Raw genomic sequence first — 25192 nt, 5'->3', positions numbered from 1 at the left:
GGGCGCCACGCGCAGGCGCCTTCTCAGAGCGTCATCGGGGGTGCCGCGCGCGTTCTGGCCGCCGAATTTCAGAGGGCGGAAAAATAGGGAGGAAAAAATATGGAAACTCGTGCGGGCCGCGAGAAAATTCACCCACGCTGTAAGTGGACACACGTGCGCGCCCCGGAAGCGGCAATCCCGTTACTTTGCGAGAAAATTTTTTAAATATATCTGGGCGTCATGCCCACGTACCTTGTTGGCGGCTTTTTTTGATATCTTCTCCTTGCGGCCGATACGAAACACCCTAGCCAACGTTTGTGCGAACTGCACTGGACGAGACCGGACGATGACTGCTGCGGCTGAAGTCTGTTTCTTCGTCTGCTGGTGTAAATGATGATGGTGATGGGTTAAATGATAGGCGGACGTCTTGGTATCCATTACGCGGTAAACGACACGGGCGGAGAGCGGCGAAACGAATTCAGCGTTGACGGCATCTCATCATGGCGTGACGACGTAATTCTCTCGGATACTGAATTAATTTAGATGTGATATGATTTAGTCGGTTATTAAGTTTTTTATTATTTTATTGATATTGAGTTACAATACACTGATCTAAATAAAATAAATAACGAGCTAAGGATGTATTGAAAATCACAAATTAAATAACCGAAGATGATTCACGCAAAAATCACGTTTTCGAACTGGAGTTTTTAATAATATTATAATATAATAGTTCCGATGATTGTAAATAATAAAATTTTTCTATCAACGAAATTTCACTAAATTCGAACGCTCGCGAACGATGGTATTCGAATACTGAATGTAGTAGACTGCCGTCTGCCGGTGGTCGCCTCCGATCGAGCTCAACGCACTCTCGGCGGCGTAGTCGTCGAAGGCTATGTTGGGGGGGAGGCGGTGGGGGAGGGGCAAAAGTCCCCCACTGCCGCGGCGGCGCATACGGACCTGGCCGCGTTATACGCTCGTACACACGCGACAACGCGCGGATCGCGTTTGCCGCCGCGCGCCGATCGTATGGAATACTGTGGATCCTCCGTTCAAAGTACCCGCCAAAACGGTTATTCTCTTTTGTACGACGCGCATTCCGTTCTGTCCGTACGGTTTTTATTCGCTGTTTTGTTTCATTTCGTTCTTTTACGTTTATTTTTCCCTTCTTTGTATTTCTTGGTTACGCGTCGTCCTTCTTACTCTCCGGTAACAGGACACTAATCGAAAATTGTCTCAATCCTCAGACCGTTCGGAATTAAAAACAACTTCAGGCGGGAAAAAACCGAAATTATTTTTCTCCTCCCGTTCTACAGTGGTCAAGGGTGTGATGAATCGACACGATTTATGAATGAAAAATAAGTTTAAAAGACAACTTGATGCGTGCGCCACTTTTTCCGCACCACCGATGACTTGCCGAGCGGAATTTATGAACGTTTTTTTTCTTTTTCAGATCACGCTTATTTATTTATACATTTTTCCTTCTCGTCTTACCATCACGTGCCTTTTAACCAACATAATTTAATATTTTAACGTTATCCAAAACTTACCTAACATTGTTCCGAAAAATGTTTTTACTGCATAATGTTATGCAGGAAGACGGAAATGTGTACCCGTATCGTGATATACTTCATAATATTAATAAATTATAAAAATACTATGTGGAACATTTTGGCTATAAGTTATTATTACTTATCAGTTATGACCATTGATTAAGTGTACTTATCGATAAAAAGTAGGTATAACTCGTATAAGATACGTACCTATAGTAGGTATTGATGCTATCAATTAAAATACCTACCTATAATATTACAGATAACACGATGAAAACCCGGTTCTTTAAATATGTCTGATTGAAATGAATGATATTCGAAATGAATGAATGCTTATGCTAGTGATTGCATTGAACTATACCTTCCAGAAGGTCGTAAAATATTGCAATGTTGTGAAAGTATTAGTCATAGATCATAGAATACTAACTTCAAACAAAATTTGTTTTGAGAGAGAACCTTAAACATGGAATTAAATACAATATTATACTATATACCAATCACTTAAAAGTTAAATTATATTTGTTTAATATTTTTAAGATTATTTTATAATGATAATAACGTATGCAGTGTAATAATACTGTATAACAATTAGGTAATGTGGAAGTATATTTTTTAAAAACGCGTTTCCACAGACAGCCATAAATTTAGAAATCAAAAACTTTTTTTTATAATAACCATAATTAAATTCCCGTAAGCACTTTGCTTTAAAAGATATTTAAGATTTTAAAATAAGAATTCATGGACATCATCATATTTGATATTTTTATTTATTTTACTAGTTTCAAACTACGATACCTCAACAATTATAATATATGACAAGAAAATCGTACGACTTATACCATCATTTACGTCGTTTAATTTCTAACAAATTAATATAATACTATGATCTACGAAACGTAATGGCCAAGGGAGTTTTGGGCGACTATACGATAGAGCGATAGACGAAAGTATTAAACTATGTCCCACCCCAGAACCAATTCCAAATTACGGCACTGTGTACGTAATATCCGTTTGTCAAACGAGATTCGTCGCAAACAAAAACACATTGGCCACTACTAATTATCGTGTATTCATGGGTACCCGGGCGAGTTTGTATGCAACATGGAGTATTATTTTTATTATTATTATATTCGTCGGAGAGTAGTAACAATATAATTCACGGACACACGAATTGCCGAAGGTCGTCAGTTGCTGCCACCACTACAACCACCTCCGTGACTTGTTGATTTTTGACACAAACGTTTTGGCGATTTTGCAGCCACCGCCCGGTGAGATTTTCCGCGAATACAATTCTCGACGAAAATATGTATAATGCGGCGCACATGGATTCTAAAAACCGAAGGAACCGACTGCCGCATGGGGTGTGACTGTGTACCCGACAATATCACACGCCAATCGTGTATAATAGCGGCGATCTCCTAAGGTTTCCTCGTCAAACAGTCCATTTCAAACAAAACACGCGGATACCGTATAGTACAGAACTACAGAATACAGATACTATAACAATACAATATATACCTATGCTGTAATACATTAACACAATAATTGTAGCCGTTCAGCCCTAACCATCACCCACCCCACGACAGTACTAAAGCCACTGAACTACCGAAGCCATCCAATCGTTTTTCAATTAATTTTGTCTAAGTGCAGTACAACTGAAATTGTAAATTGTTTCGTTTACACCTCGATATACTGATGAATTTTTTTATGTATTATTAACTATCCGGTGATTTCGTTATAAAAGTTCTACCATCCGGGGCGGTTTTCCAGTACGAGACTCCCGCACCACGTGTCTGAGTCACTGGCAACGCGACGGCGGTGTGCTATTGCGGAGTGTGACTCACAGAGCTATAGGCTGATGACCTCGGCGGCGGCGGCGGCGCCTGTACACATCACATATAACGCGCGTATACGACGTTTCACGTGTATTGTAAGTGTATATATATATATCATCTATATATATGTATATACTTAAAAACAAAAAACGCATTATATAGGTATTATTACGATCAAGCCACTGTTGCGGGTTGGTGGTGATGTGTGTGTGTGTGTAATCTGCAGACTGCACGCACGGCACACCGGCCCAGACGGTCCGCCTCGCACACATTCGTGATGTAAAAACGTCGCGGCCGCAGACTCTCGTCCATTGTTTTGCGTACGGCGGCGGTGTCCGACTTTCTATGAGGAATTTCCGCTCTTATAACACTGAGGAATGCGAAATAATACAACCACACACTCTCTCACTCGGTGTCTGTCTGTCTGTATGTTCTCTCTCTCTATCTTTATAACAGTCTCTCTCTCTCTCTCTCTTGTCGTCTCGTTTTTCTGTGCAAACAGCGGCGTGAACGGACAAGAATGTGCGGCGATCCCGACTCCCGAGTGAATGAAAACGCGCGCACAGCATTCTCGTCGTCGTAGTCGTCCCGAAAGGGCACACGCGGCGGCGGCCCGACTGATTTGTAATACGGTACGCATCGTATAATGGGAGGGGTGGAGGGTGGCGGAACCTTCCTAGGGTCGTTGCACTCTTAACTCGGAGGGGTTTAGCGTCTCTCTATACACGAATAAAATAACGTGTTGTATACGTATTATAAGTATACATTGGGCCGAGAGAAAAAGTGAAAAAAGGGGGCGCGCACCCTGTTCACGCGGTCTTAATGATAAATGGTCGTTGGCGCGATAATTTCTCGTACCATCTAAGCTGATCACATGAGGTTTTCTCGGAACGGGGGCGGGTTATCACATACAGCTCTACGGCAGTATGTTACATATATTACTACTGTGTAATTATTTATTTTGTTTTTAGTTTTCCACAACCCGCTAAGTTGTGGTATTGCCACAATTGGTTGAAGCCATGGTTGCAGTTTTGCTACGAGTATCACCATCCGAAAATCGATTTAAACCATAAATAATTTATAAAGAAACAGCCACTATAAATACCGCGATGATCAAACCTAAAATCTAGTACGGAAAATCGTCGATTTCAAACACCGAATCTCAAAACATTTAAAACAATATTTGGTTCAACTGTTCAACATAGATTTAAATATTATTTATATACATAATATTGTTTTGCGTAAGATCATTGGCACGAACTAATGATTAATATTAACACACTCGCACAGTAAGCCATAATGTTAATACATATAATTTTATACTTTACAACAATAATAATAATATATCGTTTTACTTTTCGGATAGTTCTTACCACACGTGAACATGTCCACAAAGTTTATTTAAATAGCTGTTTATAATAAACTAAACTTGATGAATTATATTCCTCAAAAATATTAAACATCAACAACTTTCGATAAACGGGCAAGCGTCTTATTGGTATGCCATAAAAGTTATAACGGCAGTAAAAACTAATAAGTTTTTTATAAAAATGACAAAAATAGTAAAAAGTTTTCTTACAATAATTTATCAAGCCATTTGTGAAGTATTATTTACTTATATTATACATTATATAGACGCTATTAATAAATGATAAAACATTAAAACAATAAAAAAAATACCTTATACACCTACCGGCTACCAAAGGATTTTTGAAATATTACTAAACAGAAAAATATGAATAAATATAATGAAATAACTAATACCTACTACAGAATTACAAACACTCAATGTATATAATTTATTATGAGTTACCGCTGTGTGAACAAATCTAATTGACAAACTTGGCGTTTCGTGGTGAAGAGATGTGGGCCATATGGCTCTAATCTGTTTAATACAGAAATATTATATTATTATTTATTATTTTATGCACAAGCAGGATATCGGAACGTTCGACTAACATCATTGTTAATGTATTACAATGTAGTACACTACATTATGTCCTAGTTCATAGTTAGTAGATACGGAAATCACCCCGTCATCTGTGATACTTTTTTAAAAATATTTCGTGGATCTGGAACAGCCATAGGACATAGGTTATAACTTATAACCACATTCAATATAAATATTTTATTTCCAGAATAAACTAAATATGTATGCATCGATTTTAGAATACGATAAACGCGTGATACAAATATACGTCTCAATTAATTAGAGCATATCTACACTACGACTTTCTAAAAGTTCGACAACAATAACGTCATGATGTGTTAGGTGGCGGGTGGAAGATATTTAATAAAATTAAAATGTTGCTACGCATATGATTGAAAACCGTTCTATTTCTAGATTAAACAAAATCAAAAGACTTTGCCGACACTTACAGTATGGATTTTGTATTTTTTTTTAACCAGTAGAGTTAAGAATTTCATACAATAGTATGCAGCTAGCATGTATAGAGTCAACGACCCCAAACACTTGTCTAGCAACAATTTGCGACCGTTCCAAACTTGAAAGTTTTCATTTTATTTTAGTTTACATTTCTCGCTTGTCGTTTCGTGACTAAAAACCGACAAAAGTCCCTTGAATACTCACACCTTTATGAAATTACAATTATGATGAGGTCGTTATCAGCAATCGTCAGAAAGATTGAAGAAAATAAAGACACATGATAGTAACCTAGTAAATGTGAAATATAATGTGGGTATATGATATACTATTGGATTATTTAGCCTACTGTGTAGAAACATTTGTATAAGAAAATCCCGCGAGTTACCCTTCAACGAAATAAGAAAACGGTACTGAAATCCTTACAATATTATATTTTTACAACCTTTTGTCCAAAATAAAAATTGGATAATTGACGATTTTCTATGTTTTCATACTTACCAGATATTTTTCCTGAAAACCATTATGTGGACATTCTATAGGTACTTTAATGTATTATTAATATTAGTATAGGGTATACCTCGATAAGTCCATTAGTAGCAGTCATTATAGATACGTTATAATAATTTGGACAAATACTAAACTTTTTCCTTTTAATTAGTAATTAGTATGAGTTTTTCTAATGAATCACAGGGTTCTCATATGACATTGACATTTCAATATTATAAATTAAACAAGTTCCACTTTTTTCCATCAGTGATGGCGCAACTAGGGGGGGTGCTTTGGGTCCTTAGCACCCCCTAAGTCTAAATTAGTATCCCCTAAAAATCGCTTAAGAATTTAAAAAAAAAATTATCGAATTATAATTATAACACAATAGTAATTTTTATAATATAACATTTTGTTATTTATATGTTGAATTATTGCAGGATGTGTTGATTTTAATTTATTAGAAATAAGGATGACTTTTTTTTGTTTCTGTTTTTAAAAACAATTTGTACTGTCCTCTGTAGAACCAGAACTATGATTTTTGTTTTGTTTTGGTGGTTAATATAGGCAAACATATAGGCAAATAGTGGTGTTAGGTCCCATCGAAACACAGAAAAACCTGGAGCTTAAGCACCCCCTACTTCAAATGTCTAGTTGCGCCAATGCGGCCATCACTGACATGCGCTGACTGATGTAGTACGATAATTAATTTTTTTCTTCAAATTTTAGGGTTTAGTAAAATAAATTAACATGTTTTCCAATAATATTATTGTTGCATTAGTGTTAAGTCAACAAGACTCGGAATCACGTGACATCGTGTCTGACATGTGAATATCGTTATCCAGTCATAAATTAATTTCGTTGATATGGGTTTAAAGTGTTTAGACTATGGTCTATAATCATAATAATAACAACAATAATTATATAATGTACAATGTACATTTATGCGTTTATAATTATTATTATTATTATTATTGTGTATGACGTAGGTATATTTTAATATGTTGTACTATAATATTATGTTCTCAACAAATTCGTTTTATCGATAAAACTCATTTCTCACAACACACTCACCAATCACCATTATAACAATGTATATATATTATATATGATTTATAGAATTCATATAATATAACACACACACACACATACACACGCGTGGCTCAACGACCAGGACTACTGGAATGCTAAACACGAGGAAAACACGCCGTGGCACACTTTAAAAACGTACTCGTCATTGATATACTTTACGATTACTCAATGAAGCGACCGCGACGATAAAAAAATAAACTATCGTCGCACAATACGCCATATAAAACATTTATATATGCCACCAATTATATTGTGTGGGCCCCGCCCGCCCGCTTGCTCACTCGCGCTAGACGTCTTGTGGGCGGTTACGGGGTGGGAGGGGTCCGCAGAAGAGGGGAGGGCAAATTGGAGTAATTTTCGTACAAGTATTTAGGTATGCGTACGCCGTGCATATAGTAATTTATATTAATTCTGTGCGACTCGAACGTCTGGAACGTTTTTTAACGACATGCGCACTATTATATAATATTATACATATATATAATTCGTATATAATACATATTATAAATTGTAAATAGCATTTAATACCAATTATAAAACTACATAGCGCATATTTGTGATAATGTGATATTATAATACTACACTATGACGATCGAGGAAACAAAATAACATTCGCGACTACCTGAATAATAATAACAACAATAATATAGTATATAATGTGTAGTTATTGAGTAGCACTAGTATACCTATAATGTTTTAGCATTATATTATTATATTGTATTATTGAATTGGGTAGACCATTTATTGTTTAAGATAATTTTAACGCGGTATTGAAATGAATCGGCCATACGCGAATCATTTTAATTATATTGTATTACTTCAAGTCAAAACGAAAATGAAGGATAGACATATTCTGTTGTTTATATATCGTTTTTGGTGACCATCAATATTCATCCATTTATATATTGTCACTATCACTATAAATCCACTTACTCGTAAAAGGTCGCAAGTAATTTTCAAAGTTATCGCTAATATTTTAATACTGGTAATTAGCCGATTATATGGTATTTTAAATATCATATATAAGTAACATACAGATTGTGCGGTACATAATATTCTATCGAAATAATTGTTGTCGCCGTAACTGACTGCAAAAACAACTCTGGAAAAACATTCATCAAAGTATTATTACGAGTTAAAACGTTTTTAAGACTGTAGTTCCTGGTCGACAGAATTTGGTGGATGCTTCTCAAGAATTCCAAATTGGAACTATATAATTGACATGACGCATTCGGAAGTTTCTCCGTGGTGAACATTTTCGGAAATTAATTCGTTTTTAACGATCACTAACACCACTACACCTGCACAATCACCGCAGAAGACGAAGACAAGAGCTAATTTAAATTTTACACGAAACGTTTTTATTGTCTGAGTATTCGCAAATTCGTTATTCGGTTAATAACTATTATAATATAATATGCATAATAATATTCAGGCAAAAATATATTTCGTTCTTCTCCCGACAGTAATAAAAGAGCGAATATAGGGAATGATGTACTGCAGAGTATATCTTTTTATTTGAAATAATTCTTCTAAAAATAAGTAGGTAATTTTATTTCCATTATACCTATTATATATATTTATTTTATTTTTTCAACTCGAAGGTTTGTTTTTTATTGCTCTTTTTCTCCACCTTTAAAGGTTACTCGCAATTTCTCTTATGAGGTCATCCTGGTGTTCTTTTTTTCCATCATACTTTCTATAATTTTAATGCTGTGCAATTCTTCTGAGTGATTAAGTGCATGTCCAATAATTTTAAATATTCTCTTTAATGAAGGCATTAATAAAGGAACGTTCCTCTCAGACTTTTTAAAGTAACTTCCATATTCGTATTCAGCTTTTTCGAAAATCAAAATAAATATTTTCAATTTCTATGTCTCTATATAATACCTATATATAGGTGTGTTGTATATGTATAAAATGTTTTGATTTTTTTTTATCTTTAATAAATATTACAGTATTGCAGGGGAAAGAAACTTCATCAGTCCACACTAATCCAATTGCTGATGGAATATCTAAGACATTACTATATTCTTGTCGTTTATATAAAATTCACAGGTTCTAAAATCTTCAATTACACTTATAGGTACTTGATTTATAATTGTAATTTGTTGTACTAAAAGTGGAAAGTTAAAATTAATGAAAACAAATTAGTACCAATATCACGTATAACTCAAAAATGATTTCTGCCCACATCACCATTCGCAAAATAAAGCCTTCCGGCTAATTACGAATGCACCATTTTATATAAAAAATCAAATTGAAACTTTACACGTAGACTTACAAATTTAAGCAATTGTATACTCCATTCAAAATTAGATCTGCTGTACCGAGTGGCTAACTTGTGCGCAGGGCGTGGCTTCGTTCTGAAGTTTTAGCCGAAGCGGTTGACTTCGTCTGAACGTTTTGCCGCCCAGTATGGATCTCATTTTGAATAGAGTAGAGAACCATTAGAAATAGATACAAACTATTCTGTAAATATCACCTATACGCTAATTACACATCTAATTATACAGATCAAACGAATGGTTAAAAGTCTATGTAAATCGAATATCGTTAGATTAGTAGGTATACCTAATCGTTTTTCTGAGATTACCTACATTAAAAATGTTTAAAAATTAAAAACGCAAATCATAAAAGTATCATTATAATAATATTCACGAGTATTTGATTTGAAAAATGTTATTATTTTACTTTCAAAAACTATATATATTTGTAACATATGTTTTTGTAATATGTTTTTGGCTTTTTGCATTAGATACATAAATTGTTTTGACTGCGTGGCCAAATTTCGTAAAATTTTTCGTTGTAACGGTTAGTCGTTAGTAGTTATACTTATTAACAGAAATATATTAATGATTCGTAAACTTTGTTTAGATTTCGTATATTATAACATATTTCTACAAATTAATAATTATAAAAGTTATATAATCTGTAATCAATGGCAACCATTAAGATAAATTAAAAATATTCAATTTTCGTTAACCAAAGCTAAATATTCGAGTATGAGCCAATACAATAATAGGAATTGAAAAATTAAGCCATAAAAACATTTGAGTCTCGCGGAATCTATTGATAATATATTGTTTTCATTAAAAACGGTAAGTCGTATATTTGGAAGACAAAAAAAAAACATGCACTTTTATACATATAGGTTAAATAAATATTATGTAGTTTGGTAAATCGAGATATCCTGCATAATATAAATATGTCCATCAGACGGTGCCACCGCGGTACATAATTTAGCCAATGCGCAATGGTCCACCGTTGCCTCGCCAGGCGTCTGTACTTAAAATTACGGTAGTTGCGGAACTTTATAATAATTAATAATATATAAGTATCATTACGTTATATATTTAGACAGTGACCACACAAATAGAAGTAAACACAGTTAAAATTTATAATATTAAATTGTATTATACGCTGTACAATATTATTTATAATTTGTATAATTGTATCCACACGATAATAAAAACACCAAGCTAAAAACCTGAACAATTTTTCTGCTGTTTATTAGTTATGGGTTACAGCTATGTTTCGAATAATATAAATATTATCAACAGTTATAGTGCAATAGATATGGTAAAACTTACATTTGAACTAAATGACAAACCTATGCATAAAAAAAGGATTCTGAGCTTAAACGATATGTTTATTTTTAAGTATCTACATAATATATAAATATTTTTATTACTTATGTTATTATTTTATAACTTATTAGAAACCAGTTGAAGTCTAAAACCCACGAAATATTATAGGAAATACCAAATATGCGACACCAACACTTATATTATTAGTCCATATAATAAGAAATAACTACAAAATTAAATTAATGATGAATAATAAACACTTGGCGATACTCGTTAGTGATCGACAGTGTGAGCAGTGCGTGAGTCATTCGAAATACGGAAAAGTCTAAAACTGTAGTAAATGATGTTTTTTTCGGGTAAAAATATTTTCATTATCCACTACAAAATAGTTTGCGATTCTCAGTACGCCATCACTGACACTTAGACGCCGAGTACTCCGAAACACTATTCTGGCGTTCACTGACGTAATCTGACAGAAAATATAAAAAGCTAACGTTTTCTCAGAAGCCGATTTTTGAAAAGTGAAAAAAAATCATAAGCGTGAAAACTTTTAACGTTTTCCTCGTTAAAAGTCTAATGTATACATCACTGCAACAGCACAGCTCGCCAAACACAGCCATAAAATATAATGGTATCTAATATAATAAATCGGCGTCCTTGGTCAACATGCTGCAGCGACTAAAATACTATATACAGGGCGGGTATTAGTGGAAGTTTCCTTCAAAAACCGCATAAAGCATAATATATACGGGATGACGCGGAAAAACACCACGACCCTCCCCGTGTTGGTGTATATTTATTATTTACATTATATTATGACTTTATTGTGTGCACAGCGTTAAATGAGATAAGACCAAGTCGAAACACTAAGGAATATTTCATGTATATTATATAGTGTCAGTGTGATTAGATCACTAATTAGAGTAGACCTTTTAGTCGAGTTTTAATTGTCAAACTAAGTACTATGTAAGTTAAGTTATTGAGGTTATTGTGAATCATACAGTTTCTAAATTTATATTCCGTAATAACCGTTGGCCTATAAGCATTAAAATCGTTAATTATTATCAAATTTAAAAATTTGCGAATCTATTAAAATGTTAAAAATAATTTAAAAAATTTAAAGTTCATTGCGCTAATCTTAAACGCTGAAGTTCGCCTGGTCGACTTTTCAATGTGGAAGATAAAATCAGTATATTATAGTGAAAATAATATCAATTTTTTTATTTTAATTTTAACTCATTGAAAGTCCAGTGTCTGAAATTCATCTCCGGAGACTGATTATATAAGTGAGAGAATAGTTGTTGTTGTTTTTTTATTTGTCGGAATAATAATAATAATGGTAATGTGCATCGTATACATATATATATATATATATATATATATATATATTATATATATATATATAGGTGTCAAACTCGTACTCGGCTGGAATTTCGCTCGTAAATAGTATTTAAAAATACATTTCAGGCGAATCAAGGTTGTACATACATGGTACGTCACGCACTACAATGATTTATGTTGTTATTTTAAGATTTATTTAGTTCGCTCGTTGTGTGCGAATACGCGCGTTAAGAGCGTTCGCGACGTGAATAACGAAACGGAACCCTATATTGCCAATGAACTCCGATGAAATAACAACTTTTCCATTCCTTTCACCCACTAACTTGTTCAAGACAATGATCCTAGATCTTTAATATACAAGTCAACGGGTTTCGTCGTTGTGGCTTATCTCAAAGGCTACCTGCATCACCCATTGGTTGTAGATAATGTATAATAATATCATATTATTAATATGTATCCAAGTATGAAAACGAGCAAAACTCAACTCGACTGAATCATTTTTTGAAGAATCATATTTATTTTACAATGTTGTGCAAGAGCGTTTTAAATAAGTGCGTTTCCTGGACGTGTGATGGCTGGGTATGCAGTATAACTCTTAAGGACCAGTCAGACTATAATAATATAATGTGTATGAACGGGGGATAATATATATGGCAATAATATAGTAGTATACACAATACCACATTATTGTAAGAAACATATGGGCCGACGACCGGACATGCGAACAATAATAAAGTCAGATTATCGTGGTCCGTGCAGAGGGTGTGTCTGGACCGAGACCGGAATTCAGTAGAAATCACTTACACATTCGATAGTAGTCGATACGTTGCATGTTTTATGTAAATTTACGACACACTATAGGTCTCATGCATTTTAGGAACAAAATTTAAAATATATACACTAACATTTCGTGGAATGAAAGGCGACATCGCTGTAGGTACAGGCTTTAAATAATAATAATTTTATACCTAGCATAGATTATATTTTTCGAGGGGTAGAAAAGCATTCACTATATGAGTTAGGTTAGCGTTAGAAAATATTCAGGGACGACTTCTAGTAGCTTATATTTTTAAGAAATTAATAAAACAGAATTTATTGTTAGAAGTTCTACAAGTAACTACGAATTGATTCCAATGAATTTTCTATTTAATAATAAAACAAACTTTTTCAACTATAATTGAAAAATTATAATAAATTTAAAATACAACAGATTCTTTCTAATTTTACACTGACTTTAGGAGCCTAGAATACCTAGGCGTATGGTTAATCGTGTTGACCGAGTTGCTAGTTAGTCAAAATACAATTACAAATAATTGAGCAAGCACTAAACGATTAAACCATACACATATTTGTCAATAATAAATATTGCTAATAAAGTAATAAATAATAATAATAAAAAAATAAGTAGGTATCTAAATAGGTAATAATAATTCAATTATTATCCAAACCAAATATCAGATAGAAATTGAAATTAATTAGAATAAATAGTAATAAAAAAATGATACATATTTTACAACATACATTTTTACGAATTTTAAATATTGTCTCAAAAACATCATTTAAATTTACAAAATTTTTTTGATTATTTTGAAAGTTGAATACAAAATCAAATAACAATAAAATATAATATCGATATGTCATTCCCTAAAAAATATTATTCTCTATCTTTTTTGTAATGGGTGATTTTACTATAAGGTAATCTTAAAAACATAAAAAATACGATTCTGCGTAAATGCGTTTTGTCTATATGTTGCGCGTGGGCCAGAGAGAAAACAAATAGTGCGCTGACATCTTCTTAAGCTGTTTTAACTTCAATTGTGTGCTTATTTATTTTAGATATTATGTTTCACATTGAATCTCTTTTTCAATTAATAAACATAGTACCTTCACTGGGACGCCTCTACGCTCTGATTATATCTATCTATTTGTATTATTTTTATTTTTATCTTTATCTTTATTACTATCTATTTCCTCAGATTCGTTTTGAAGTAAACGAACATTTTTCCCACACATTTCAAGTTTCAAGTGGAAAAATCATTCATCAGAATTGTACTTGTCGGAAAATTTTTTGATAATAACTAATGTCACTTTGATCCGAAGGGACCCGGGAATCAATGTCGTTTTTTCCAATACGCGGACTATCAAAACTATTTACGCGCCGAGTGTCGCGCAAGATTGTTAACGAGTAAAAACAATTTTAATCGCATGCATTAAAATGTTAAATTGACGAATAATTGGATTCCCCGAAGCCGATAATTGCATAATTTTAACACATGGACAGCGGTGGCGTTGGCAATATAGGTGCGTACATCGGTGATAATATTAATATATTATATTATTATTCCATTATATTTTATTATTATTATTATTATTATAATAATATGCTTGTGCTCGCTTCTCAACTATTAAGCCTATAATTAATACAGCATAATGTCTATAATAATACTCTATATATTGTGTTACTTCTTGAACTTGTCGGTGATCACCAACAAATACCGTTACACGCGTTGTATATAATACAAAACCAATATCAGGAGAGCAAATAATAATACGTATAAAAAACAACATACCATCGAAATTCTTTCATCCAAGAAAAAAAACTGTTTAAAAAAGTCAATACGTATCATTACAATATGATTGCGAGGAGTAAAATGAAAATTCTAAGGCATACAATTGTCTCGCAGTGTATACGATAGAGATGACGGTCGACGGTACTTAAAATTTTTGTTTATTATTATTGTTGTTACCAGTAAACGGATTTCGTAGTCGGATAGTCATCGCCGGTGAACCGTGGTGTCCTGCTCAGTGGGAGGGGAAATAATAAAACTCGCGCGGGAAACCTATAATACTACGCATATATATACAAGCGGTGAGACGACGCGGAACTATCTGTACCTCGGTCACGGTTACACACGTCTCGGCGACGTTCCTCGGCCCCGGCTCGTCTACATCCCTTCACCGGGCTCAAGAGCGATCGTACCTAGGTATACTATATTGCACATATTACATAATATACGATATATATATATATATCGTGTAATATTATTGCACGAACAGTTTTGCCGCGCGTATTGATTTTTCACCGACCAAGCCGCCGCCGCCGACGGGGTGTGTCTGCGGCGGCAACATACAAAACTGACCCGGGTACGACCGCGCCCTTTTCACCCTTACCGCGTTTTGGCGGCAAACACGCGGACGAGCGTACGTTACACGGCTTGGCGCGGCGGCGGCTGCGGGCTGACAGCGCCCGACGACGTGGCGAGGGGACGACCGAGCGGAACGAACGCCGCCGGCCAGATAGAGTTCACTGAACCTTCCCCCCGGTCGTACGGCTAGGCCACGTGCAGCGACAGCAGCCGACAGCAGTGGAGGTGTCGGTGGTGGTGCCGCCACCGAGGGGGGAAGGGGCGCCGTCTGGGACGATACTATATACTATATACGGCGGCGGTTAAATACTACACTCGTCGTCGCGGGTAAACTATATTTATATATACCACCTTTCCCGTATTCATATATATGTATATATTTACCACGTGCACAGTCATTCAAAATTTCAAATTGTTGTTGTTATTATTATTATTACTAAACAGTCTTCGGTGGCGCCGCGCATCTTGTAAACGTGCGCACGCTTAAACCACCATATAACAATATAATATATTTTTTTAAATATTTTTTTAGTGCGATTAATTATAAATATATATGGACTTCAGGTATAATTTAGATTATGGATTTCATTAGAATCGTCGTCTAAAAATTACCCAAAGTAAACTAGATTTTTTTATTGTTTGATCCACCAACAGATATTGTTGAAATTACTTGCGCCAAACTCCGCAGACGAAATCATTATGATCGGAGGCTGTGCCTTTTCGCGCATTAATTTATTTTGGGATGTCTATATCGAAGCCAAACATAAATCTACATCAGGCATTTTTAGAAAAGAATTTTTCCGAGAATTATTTAATTTCGTTTCTATATTTAGATGATACTCGGCATCGTTGTATTATTATTAATATACAATAACATCTGAAAACGTTAGTATTCACTTCGAGGAAATGTTTTCATTGCAGAATTATTGAAAATTCGCATTGAAAATTATTAATACTATTTCGGTGTATTCGGCATATGAGAGTACTTCAGAAATGTCGTCAAACCCAAGTTTCAAAAACCATCAGAACCTACATTTTTGGAAATGATATACATATTTTTCTGGAATATTTTATGACAACATTTCGGAAAAAACTCAGTTTCGGAACCCACGTACTATTTATTTATACACAAAGCAAACAATTGTTATATTTTTTTTCTGTGTAGGTACTAGGTATAATAGGTATATATTATGGAAACACAATTACAGGAATCTATTTTCTCGACGAATGAAGAGGACGCTATATCCGCATGTGTTGTCTTCGCGCGTCTTACAAATCTAAAACATGTAAAAACTGTTTTGCGCGGCAAAACTCCGAGAAGGCTACAGACAAAAGTAAACAAGCAACGGCATTTCTACCACATAAAAGGAGAATTTCGACTGTGAAATATCGTTTTTTATTTTTTCGATATCAGAGTTACAAACAAAATTTGAAAAACACAAAAATAATGGATTTTAAAACAAACCGAACTTTTTTCGTATAAGTTACATCAAAACAATAAAAACGACGTTTCACAGATAATGTTCTCAACTAAATTGTATATCATTTTGGAGTCTTAGCAATCACTACAGCCACTGATGCAGGTCATATCTCGTACAAAACATGATATTGTGATCATATATAACAATGATAACACATGCTGGTGTAGCGTCATAAATGTACGTCAGTACGAGATGTGACAATAATTATTGTAATAATCTAATTAAAATGAAAACTTCCAAGCTCACCGTTTGAAAAATCAAATCGTTCAAAAGTTGGTTTAGTATACACTATACAGGTTAGGTTCCTGGTTCCTAGTTACCCTACAAAACATCTTTCCCGCGCAAATGTGTAACCATGGTGGTACAGCAGAGCAAAGATGCCCGTAAAAAAAAAATTTGCGGAAGTTATCCGGTGGTATCTGTATATTCCTTTTAAGTAAACTTCACTCGGTTGCTTCGATTGCTGTCTCTCGCGGTGATGAATTTATCTTAGAATTCGATGCGTCACTTTGTGTTCGGCTGGAACGCCATTGAAAATTCATAATATACATTCCTACTCGTAAATCGAATATCAACTTTTAGAATCCTGATCGGCCACTCCTCGGAAACGCGTCGACCGAGTTTTCGGCGAATCGTATGTATATAAATATTTGTTTTATAATGCACTGCATGCGTACATAATAGGAGAGTAAACACAAATAGGTGTATAAGAATTTGAATAAATTACTAAGAATATATTATATTAAGATTTTGACAAATTCGATTTCCCCACGCACGGTTGTTGTTTATACACATAACACACACCGTATGTTTAAATATCGCATACTAAATTATTATAATATTCGACGAAACCCAATAAACTCGACTGCTGCGAAACGCCAGTTTTCCTGTTATCCGCGAAAGAGTAAACACGCCAGCCATACCAACCACATTATGAGCTATACACAATATATCCACGAAAGCGATTGTAGGATTTCGGTTCGGTCCAACGCGCGTTATTCGATTTGTTAATAAATAAATATACGATAATAATATAATATTGTATTAGATTGGGTGTAGAAGCTATAAATGTATAATACTATATATATTATATTATCCGTGTATAACTATATAGTATATATAACACAACAGTCGTAAGTACAACACATGCTATATACCTACGCGTGGCCGTGGGAATACCTGTTTGTTTTTTTTCTCAGGGGCGGTAAAGTCGAGAGTGTATTATAGAATACGTACGTATGTACATATAGAATATGTGCACGCGTGTTTTTTACGCGATCGTAAAAAAACATGCAGTACATGTGCTAAGACGCGTTGTCTCCGATGGAGCCACTTCGTCGCATATCGATAATGTTATCGTACACGCACGTACGTGTACAGGAACACGATAATATGTACATAGGTACGCATAATAGTGGGTACGACAGACGTGTGTACCGTGTCGTGTCATCTCCACGGTGAGGTCTCTTGGTCTCTCTCCTGCTCTCTCAACTTTTCGCGGCGCAAATGTATCATCGCTAATAATATTGAGTATGAAAATGAAAACCGCACGATTTTTTTGATTTTTAGCCTAAGGTCTGAAAAGTTTGGTTAACTGCACTATTGTTTAGCCGTTAGGTGCATTGCATGAAAGTAGTTTAATAGATATTATAGTGTACAGTAAAATACTGCTGTAAAATAATAGATTTGTGAAAAGCGATTTCCATCATTTTGCTTTATTTCACAATATGAATCGCATTTCAATATGAATTTTGTTTTGAGACCTGAACTTGGTTATAAATCAAAAATAAATTATATAATATAATATCACATTGTGTATTATGCAATTTATTAAATCTATGAGAAATTATTTAATATATATATTTGGTTAAGACTTAAATGTCGAGGTGGGTTAAGCAACAACGCATACGGAGTTTTCTTCTTCGCCAAAAACTAGTTCAATACGCCGCTAATTATATATTATATTCCAAGGGGCTGAGAGGTGTGGGAGGTATAGTTGGGAACACGATAAATCGTATTTCGATTGCTGATTGTGTAGGTATTATAGACGATGATTGTTGTTAAAATGATATTATACGCACGTGTATAGTGTTATTTATTGTTGTTGTATTTTATTGCGGGCCTACCACAAAACCTGAATATAAATGTGCGCGAAACAATTGAGACGCTGCAGAGATAGAGGCTCGCTGTACCAGCCCACCACTTTTTACGCGCTGCACGTGGAAACATAATAATAAAAGTGCATCGTAAAAAATTCTGTTTTTTATTTTGTAAAAAAAAACTGTTCGACGAACCGATTGGTTGGGGGGAGGGGGAGGGGGATCGACGATTACATGCATACGTATGCACACGCGCGCGCCAGTCGATGACCGCTAAATTTTACACTCTACGAACGACCGTGTCCGACCACTAAAATAACGCTAAGTAATTACTATAATATTATATCATGTTATGTGTATGATGTATGTATACACAAGACGATAGCAACTATATTATAAATATATAAAATATGTTATTACTCGACGTATGCTAGACGGGCGATAGCCGATAGAATCAAAGTCCAAACTTGTTATCTACTTTATAGATATATAATATATGAAATGTATACCTTGAATGGCTGTATTATACGCACATCTTTTCCAACAATTAATCTATCGTTTCGGGTGACAGTTTTGAAACGCAAGTATTCTCCCGTTTGATCAACTGACTGATTATGGTTTAAATGATTATTTTATTTTCACTATTACTATTATTTTTGAAAAAGATGGAATTTATTTTAAATAATATTCGTATAATACGGTTTCCCAGACAACTTTACGCCAGTTATTATATTTTTTTATATATATTTGGACATATTGTGGTTATAATTTTATCAATATTATATTATTAATAATTATTAATAAGTACTGTATATTATGTATCATTAATTATAAAATATTTACTTACGCAATTCAATCAGACATACGCGATGCTAGTGGCTTGTGAGTTGTAGATTTTATAGGCATTTATATATTTTTGTTTTGCTGCTGCGATTCGAGTGTTTCCTGAAAATAGTTGTTAGTCAGTACATTATAGTACCTATATAACTATATATGATATTTTATATTGTATAACAATATTATCATAGTTTGCTTTACAAAGGAGTAATAATATATTTTTACAAAGCTTGTGTAATGAGCAATTATATCAATATGAAGTGTTTGGTTAGGTATGCGCATATATAGAAACCGATGATCGCATATTCATGCCCAAGATAAGTATAAAATTAAAACTATTAATCAATAAAAGTTATTTTTCTATCATGTTTATGTGTTGAAACTATTATACAATACATATTAATATACATAAATATATATTTATAGTAAGTATATTATGTGTGTTCATGACTATATTAGTAACGTGACTATACGCGTTGTGTACACTTGTGTTTCCTTAACAGAACAGTGAGTGTGACAGTGTATAAATTACTATCTAAGGGCTCCAAAAATAAAAAACCGTTACTGTTAGTTTGGCTTAGTTTCAGGTGACCTTTTATGGTATGGACTATGTACGCATGGTTAAGGAATTTTAACACAATCAAGTAGACCAGGGACGGATCTAGAGCGAAAACCTGGGGGGAGAGCGTATTCATTTGAATATACACCACACAAATATTTATCTCTTACATTATATGTTTACATTTTAAACTAAATATTATATAATTGTCTAACTCATCACTTGCGCTTATTGTTAGGTAACTTATCATTTACGAATGATGTTATGTATAGGATAAAAAAATACGAATAAATACAAAATCACCACAATTAGAAATTTAACTTATTTTGTGTATCTTTTTCTCCATTCATCTTTAATTCTATCCCAAATATATGAGATCGACCACCCTTGTCTAAAATTGTCTTACACCTCCGCAGAACTCAATCCCTCACCTTTCCTTTACTAGTCACAAGTAGTAACAACAGCTATTCTCGTGTTATTATCGATTTTGTCTATCCATCTTTTCTTCATTCTTGTCTACATTCCTCATAATGTGAACGCACCATCTCAACCAATTCTCCCAAAGTTAGTCTTGATTTTTATAAATGTCTAATATATTAAAAATGTTCAGGATTTCCGATTCAAGTGAGAGTAGATTGAAATAAGTTTAAGTTTTAAATTAATTAAAATTAAAATTATCAGAGGACGCTACACCCGCATGTCGCATGTGTTGTCTTCGTCTTACAAGTACATAATATAGCAAATATTACGCTCAGCAGATCACGTTTAGTTCCGCTAGTTTAAAATTAGAGTGAATTGACCTCTTATACAAATTAAAGGTAATATTATTTTCGAGAGCTTCTCGTGGACTTTTTATTATACTTTAATTTTAAAGCGAGTTATGTATATTTTAAAATTGTAAATTGCTTGTTTATTTTAAAATATTTATCTCGTTTTAAAATTAAAATGTAATAAAAAGCCTATATTACTTAATTATATTATATAGATTAAAATATATAGTTACTTATTGTTTTATTTTTTTTAAACTATTGATTTATTATGTTTAAGTAATTATGTTTTTACCATAATTATCAAATCATCCCTGAAAATAATGTAATATAAGCATGTTTAATAAATAAGTATGTTTACCCATCATTAAAAAAAAAAAATTCTACCAATCTTATTTATAAATATAAATACTATACATTATAGTACAAGTTATTATAGTTTATACTTTATATTAGATCGTATAGTTACTTAGGTTTAGGGTGTTTTGATATAGTATAATAACTAGTAAGCCAGTGAATGAAAACTGTTCGGAACTCAATAATCTTAAACAACAACTTGGACAACTTATGTACATCTAATCTCATGACTCATTGACACAACATTTTTAAACAAATACAAATATTTCTTGTTTTTGAAATCGTACTGCTGTTCAGTGATAATAACACGCAACGACTGACCCACTCGTAATCGATCTATTGAAGAATCGATATTAAACTTAAAATAATAACAATAATATTATATTATAGTATAAATAATATGGTGGGACGAGATCGGCAGTCAACGATTGTGTGCTAACATGGAACGTGAAGTCATTCGTACGGACTACGGGAGAGCCGATGAAGTCATTCTTTGACGAGTATTTTGAAAAATGTATGTTTTAGTCGTTACAGAAAAACGCATTATGTTTATGTTTGTTTTAGTAATAATTTACGTCTACTGTCTACATATTATTATACAACCCAATAAATAATATAATGACACAATAATATGAAAATTAAACCAAGCGCTATTCACACCATGCATGCAGCGTTTTTAGTATATCCGACCTATAAGATGTCGTGTCAAGTACATGGGTACTTACGAAACAAATTAACCTACTCACTTATATGCCAGACTGGGGCAGTAAAGACTAAGATATTTCTGTTCACAGGTATTTCAGATTTTGGTGCCATATACACACATTATAGATGAATACCTAAGTAACACAAATTTTTAAATATTTTAAACATTTCTTTGCATTTTTGTTATAATTACTAGGTAGGTATTTAAAATAAATTGTAATTTTTTCTGTCATTGTATTTTTTTTTCTATTTGTTTATTGTACAATAAGCGATGGGAGCCATGGGGGAAGCAATGCCAACAGCAGTCCCCTCCCTGGTTCTCGATAACACGAAAAAAAAGGTATTTAAAATAATGAACGACAGTTTTTATAAGTAACGATGAAGGAAAACTTTAAAAAATATATATAGTGGATTAATTAATTAATCGATGAACTATTTTAAGTTTCTAAAGTAGTTATTAAAATAGGCATGACTTTTACAAAGATTCAAAATAAAGATAATAATAATATTATGTCAGAGGAAAGTGTTTATAATCGAAAAATATTTGCATACATTTTAACTTCAAAGTTTAGTATGGGGAATAAACAAATATTCTGTAAAAGACGATGTATAAAATTATTGTTTACTTTTAGAAGTCTCAAAACAGATCACTACTAAATCAAAACAATCCTATTTATTACAGACATGCAAATAGACGCAATAAGACTTGTTATACTAAAAAATTCCACCGTTCCCACTTAAACATGATGTGTTTTCCATTATAAATTGTACGAAGAATATGATCGATACCTTTATTTGAGTGTACCACTAGCTGGTGCAAAATACTTGTAAATAGTAGAAATATAATACCTATACAGACAAATAGTAAATGAAGCAATACTTTGGAATATCAAATTTTGACTAAATTATTACTGTTAAAAAATACAAATGATAAAAAAAAAACTTTTTTGGAATTTCACATATTAGTATAAAGTACCTACATTACTACTAGTAAAATATTATTACTATCAAGTATTACACGTGATATACATATATTACACCGCAAGATATGTGATTTATTTTATGACGATTTATTAAAAACTTGACGTGTATATACAGGGGTTAGGTACAATTTTGACAATTTCATTCATGGAAGTAGTTATTGATAAAAAAAAAAATCAAATCGTTCGTGATGTTTGACATTTGGCTCGAAACTAGGTACCACCTAGTCTATATAATATTGTACATGGAATAACAATAAATACGATTCCCGTAATATCAATTAATGTCGAGTTATGCAAAAATTGTTTTCGGAATACGCACACACTATTATCGTTCGTTTACTACAATCATAAATTATTCGCAATAACTCTGTTAAATAATACTCTTAATTACCTGAAGCCCTGGACGCAACTACGCAAGTCAGACGGTGCCGTACCTGAACACTGTAGTACGGTCAAAGTACTAATCGATTCTTATCGATTAATAGTGTGAATAACATTAAGTACCTATATTATATTATTAATTATTATATAGGTCCTACTAATAAAACACTGTTCATATTAAAATATTGAAATATATATTATAATATAGCAGGTTGCAGGTTAAACATATTCTACAAATAAAACGATATCACGAGTGTGTAAAATATCATACTATAGGCTCTGACATTATTTAATTATTATAATAATAATATAATATTTTTATTTATCATAATAACTACGCCGGCACAATAGAAACTAATCGAGAATTTTGATTTATCGGAATAAAATATGAAAACGTAATGAAGTATAAATATTGGTAATAAACTCTATATTGTGGTGTTTCTTAATTTCAATGAATAATTAAATAATCGTAAGCATAATGCATAAATAATAAAACATCAATAAATAATAATATTACTGTGTAGTGTGTCTGAATGGTACAGTGATACACTGATAAAGTGATAATATTCACAACATATTTGTAGCCGTATTTAGGTATAGTATTTTTTTTTATATACAATCTATAAATGTGCTTTTTTACAACAAGTACAGGTGAAGTGGGAGTTGTTGGGTTGGAGGCTTGATGGAAGAATCCACCCAGTGATAGAACTTCATAATTGTTAGCAATTTAATCGTTTAGTATGTCCTGGAACCATTTAGATATAACCATTTAGATATAACAATTTAAAAATAAAAATTGTAAATTTTATGGTTTGTCTACAATGTCACATTTAATTTTTAAGAATCACAATACCTATATAATATGTAAAATTCAATGACGGTCGTTATAACCTACGATTCTAAGGCCTTATTTTTTAAATAAAAAATATATCCTATACATATATTGTATATACTATATTAATTAAGTATGTACTCCAGGTAATAATAATAATAATAATAATAACGATAATTAGAATAGAGGAGGACGGAGCAAAACGAGGAAGTGAACAGGTGGAAAGGTGTTGCTGTATTGGGTTCAACGGCACGGCGACAAGGCTATATATTATTTTTTGATTTCAAGATTTTGAATTTGTGTGTGTGTGGTTCAACTATGCTCTATATCTATACAATATAATTTGTATATTATATACATTTTATATTTATTAATTTATTATATATAATATACGCCATATACGTCCGTCATTAATGTGTTACTATTATTATTCAACTACTTGCGATTTCGCAAACATATTTTCAAAAACACATTTTATAGGAAAATAATTATGATTCGTAGAGGTCTAACAGGAAAAGGTAACGATCCTGGCGACTATTGTCTGCCCGGGCTAAAAATATTGTTATGTTGTCAATAGATCATGTGTTTGTTTTGTTGGTCGACAAAACAAAACAGTCGTCGATCGTTGTTGTTGTTGTTCAGACGTATTGGTTTACAACAATGCTATAATATAGCAGTACCTGCAGTAGTATATTATAGTACGCGTACTATCGTTAAACCATCATATTTTTTCTAAATTCTAAATGTTTTTTTCCGAACTGGCACAGTTGTTTTATTATT

The 25192-nt window shown here is 33.0% G+C and overlaps 1 protein-coding gene across 3 annotated transcripts in view; it reads right to left on the bottom strand.

The window, feature by feature from the left end:
* Positions 1 to 25192, bottom strand: part of Pdk1 (Phosphoinositide-dependent kinase 1) — a 161837-nt gene that overhangs the window by 12549 nt on the left and 124096 nt on the right. Inside the window, exon 3 of one of the 3 annotated variants that reach the window (XM_089225193.1) lies at positions 19839 to 19936. The exons of 1 other annotated variant lie outside the window; for it this stretch is intronic. Coding sequence is in view for 1 of the 2 variants with exons in the window: in XM_089225191.1 (XP_089081317.1) it covers positions 232 to 417 (186 nt within the window). In the remaining variant the exon portion in view is untranslated. Of the gene's footprint in view, positions 1 to 231; positions 810 to 19838; positions 19937 to 25192 lie in introns of those variants that run through there. One more of the 3 variants, XM_089225191.1, reaches the window with a different exon arrangement.

Source organism: Diuraphis noxia, unplaced genomic scaffold (assembly GCF_037042655.1).
Source record: "Diuraphis noxia isolate RWA-SAM2 unplaced genomic scaffold, SU_Dnox_SAM2 contig0004, whole genome shotgun sequence".
Classification (NCBI taxonomy): domain Eukaryota; kingdom Metazoa; phylum Arthropoda; class Insecta; order Hemiptera; family Aphididae; genus Diuraphis; species Diuraphis noxia.
This window is presented reverse-complemented; position numbering and strand designations above follow the sequence as displayed.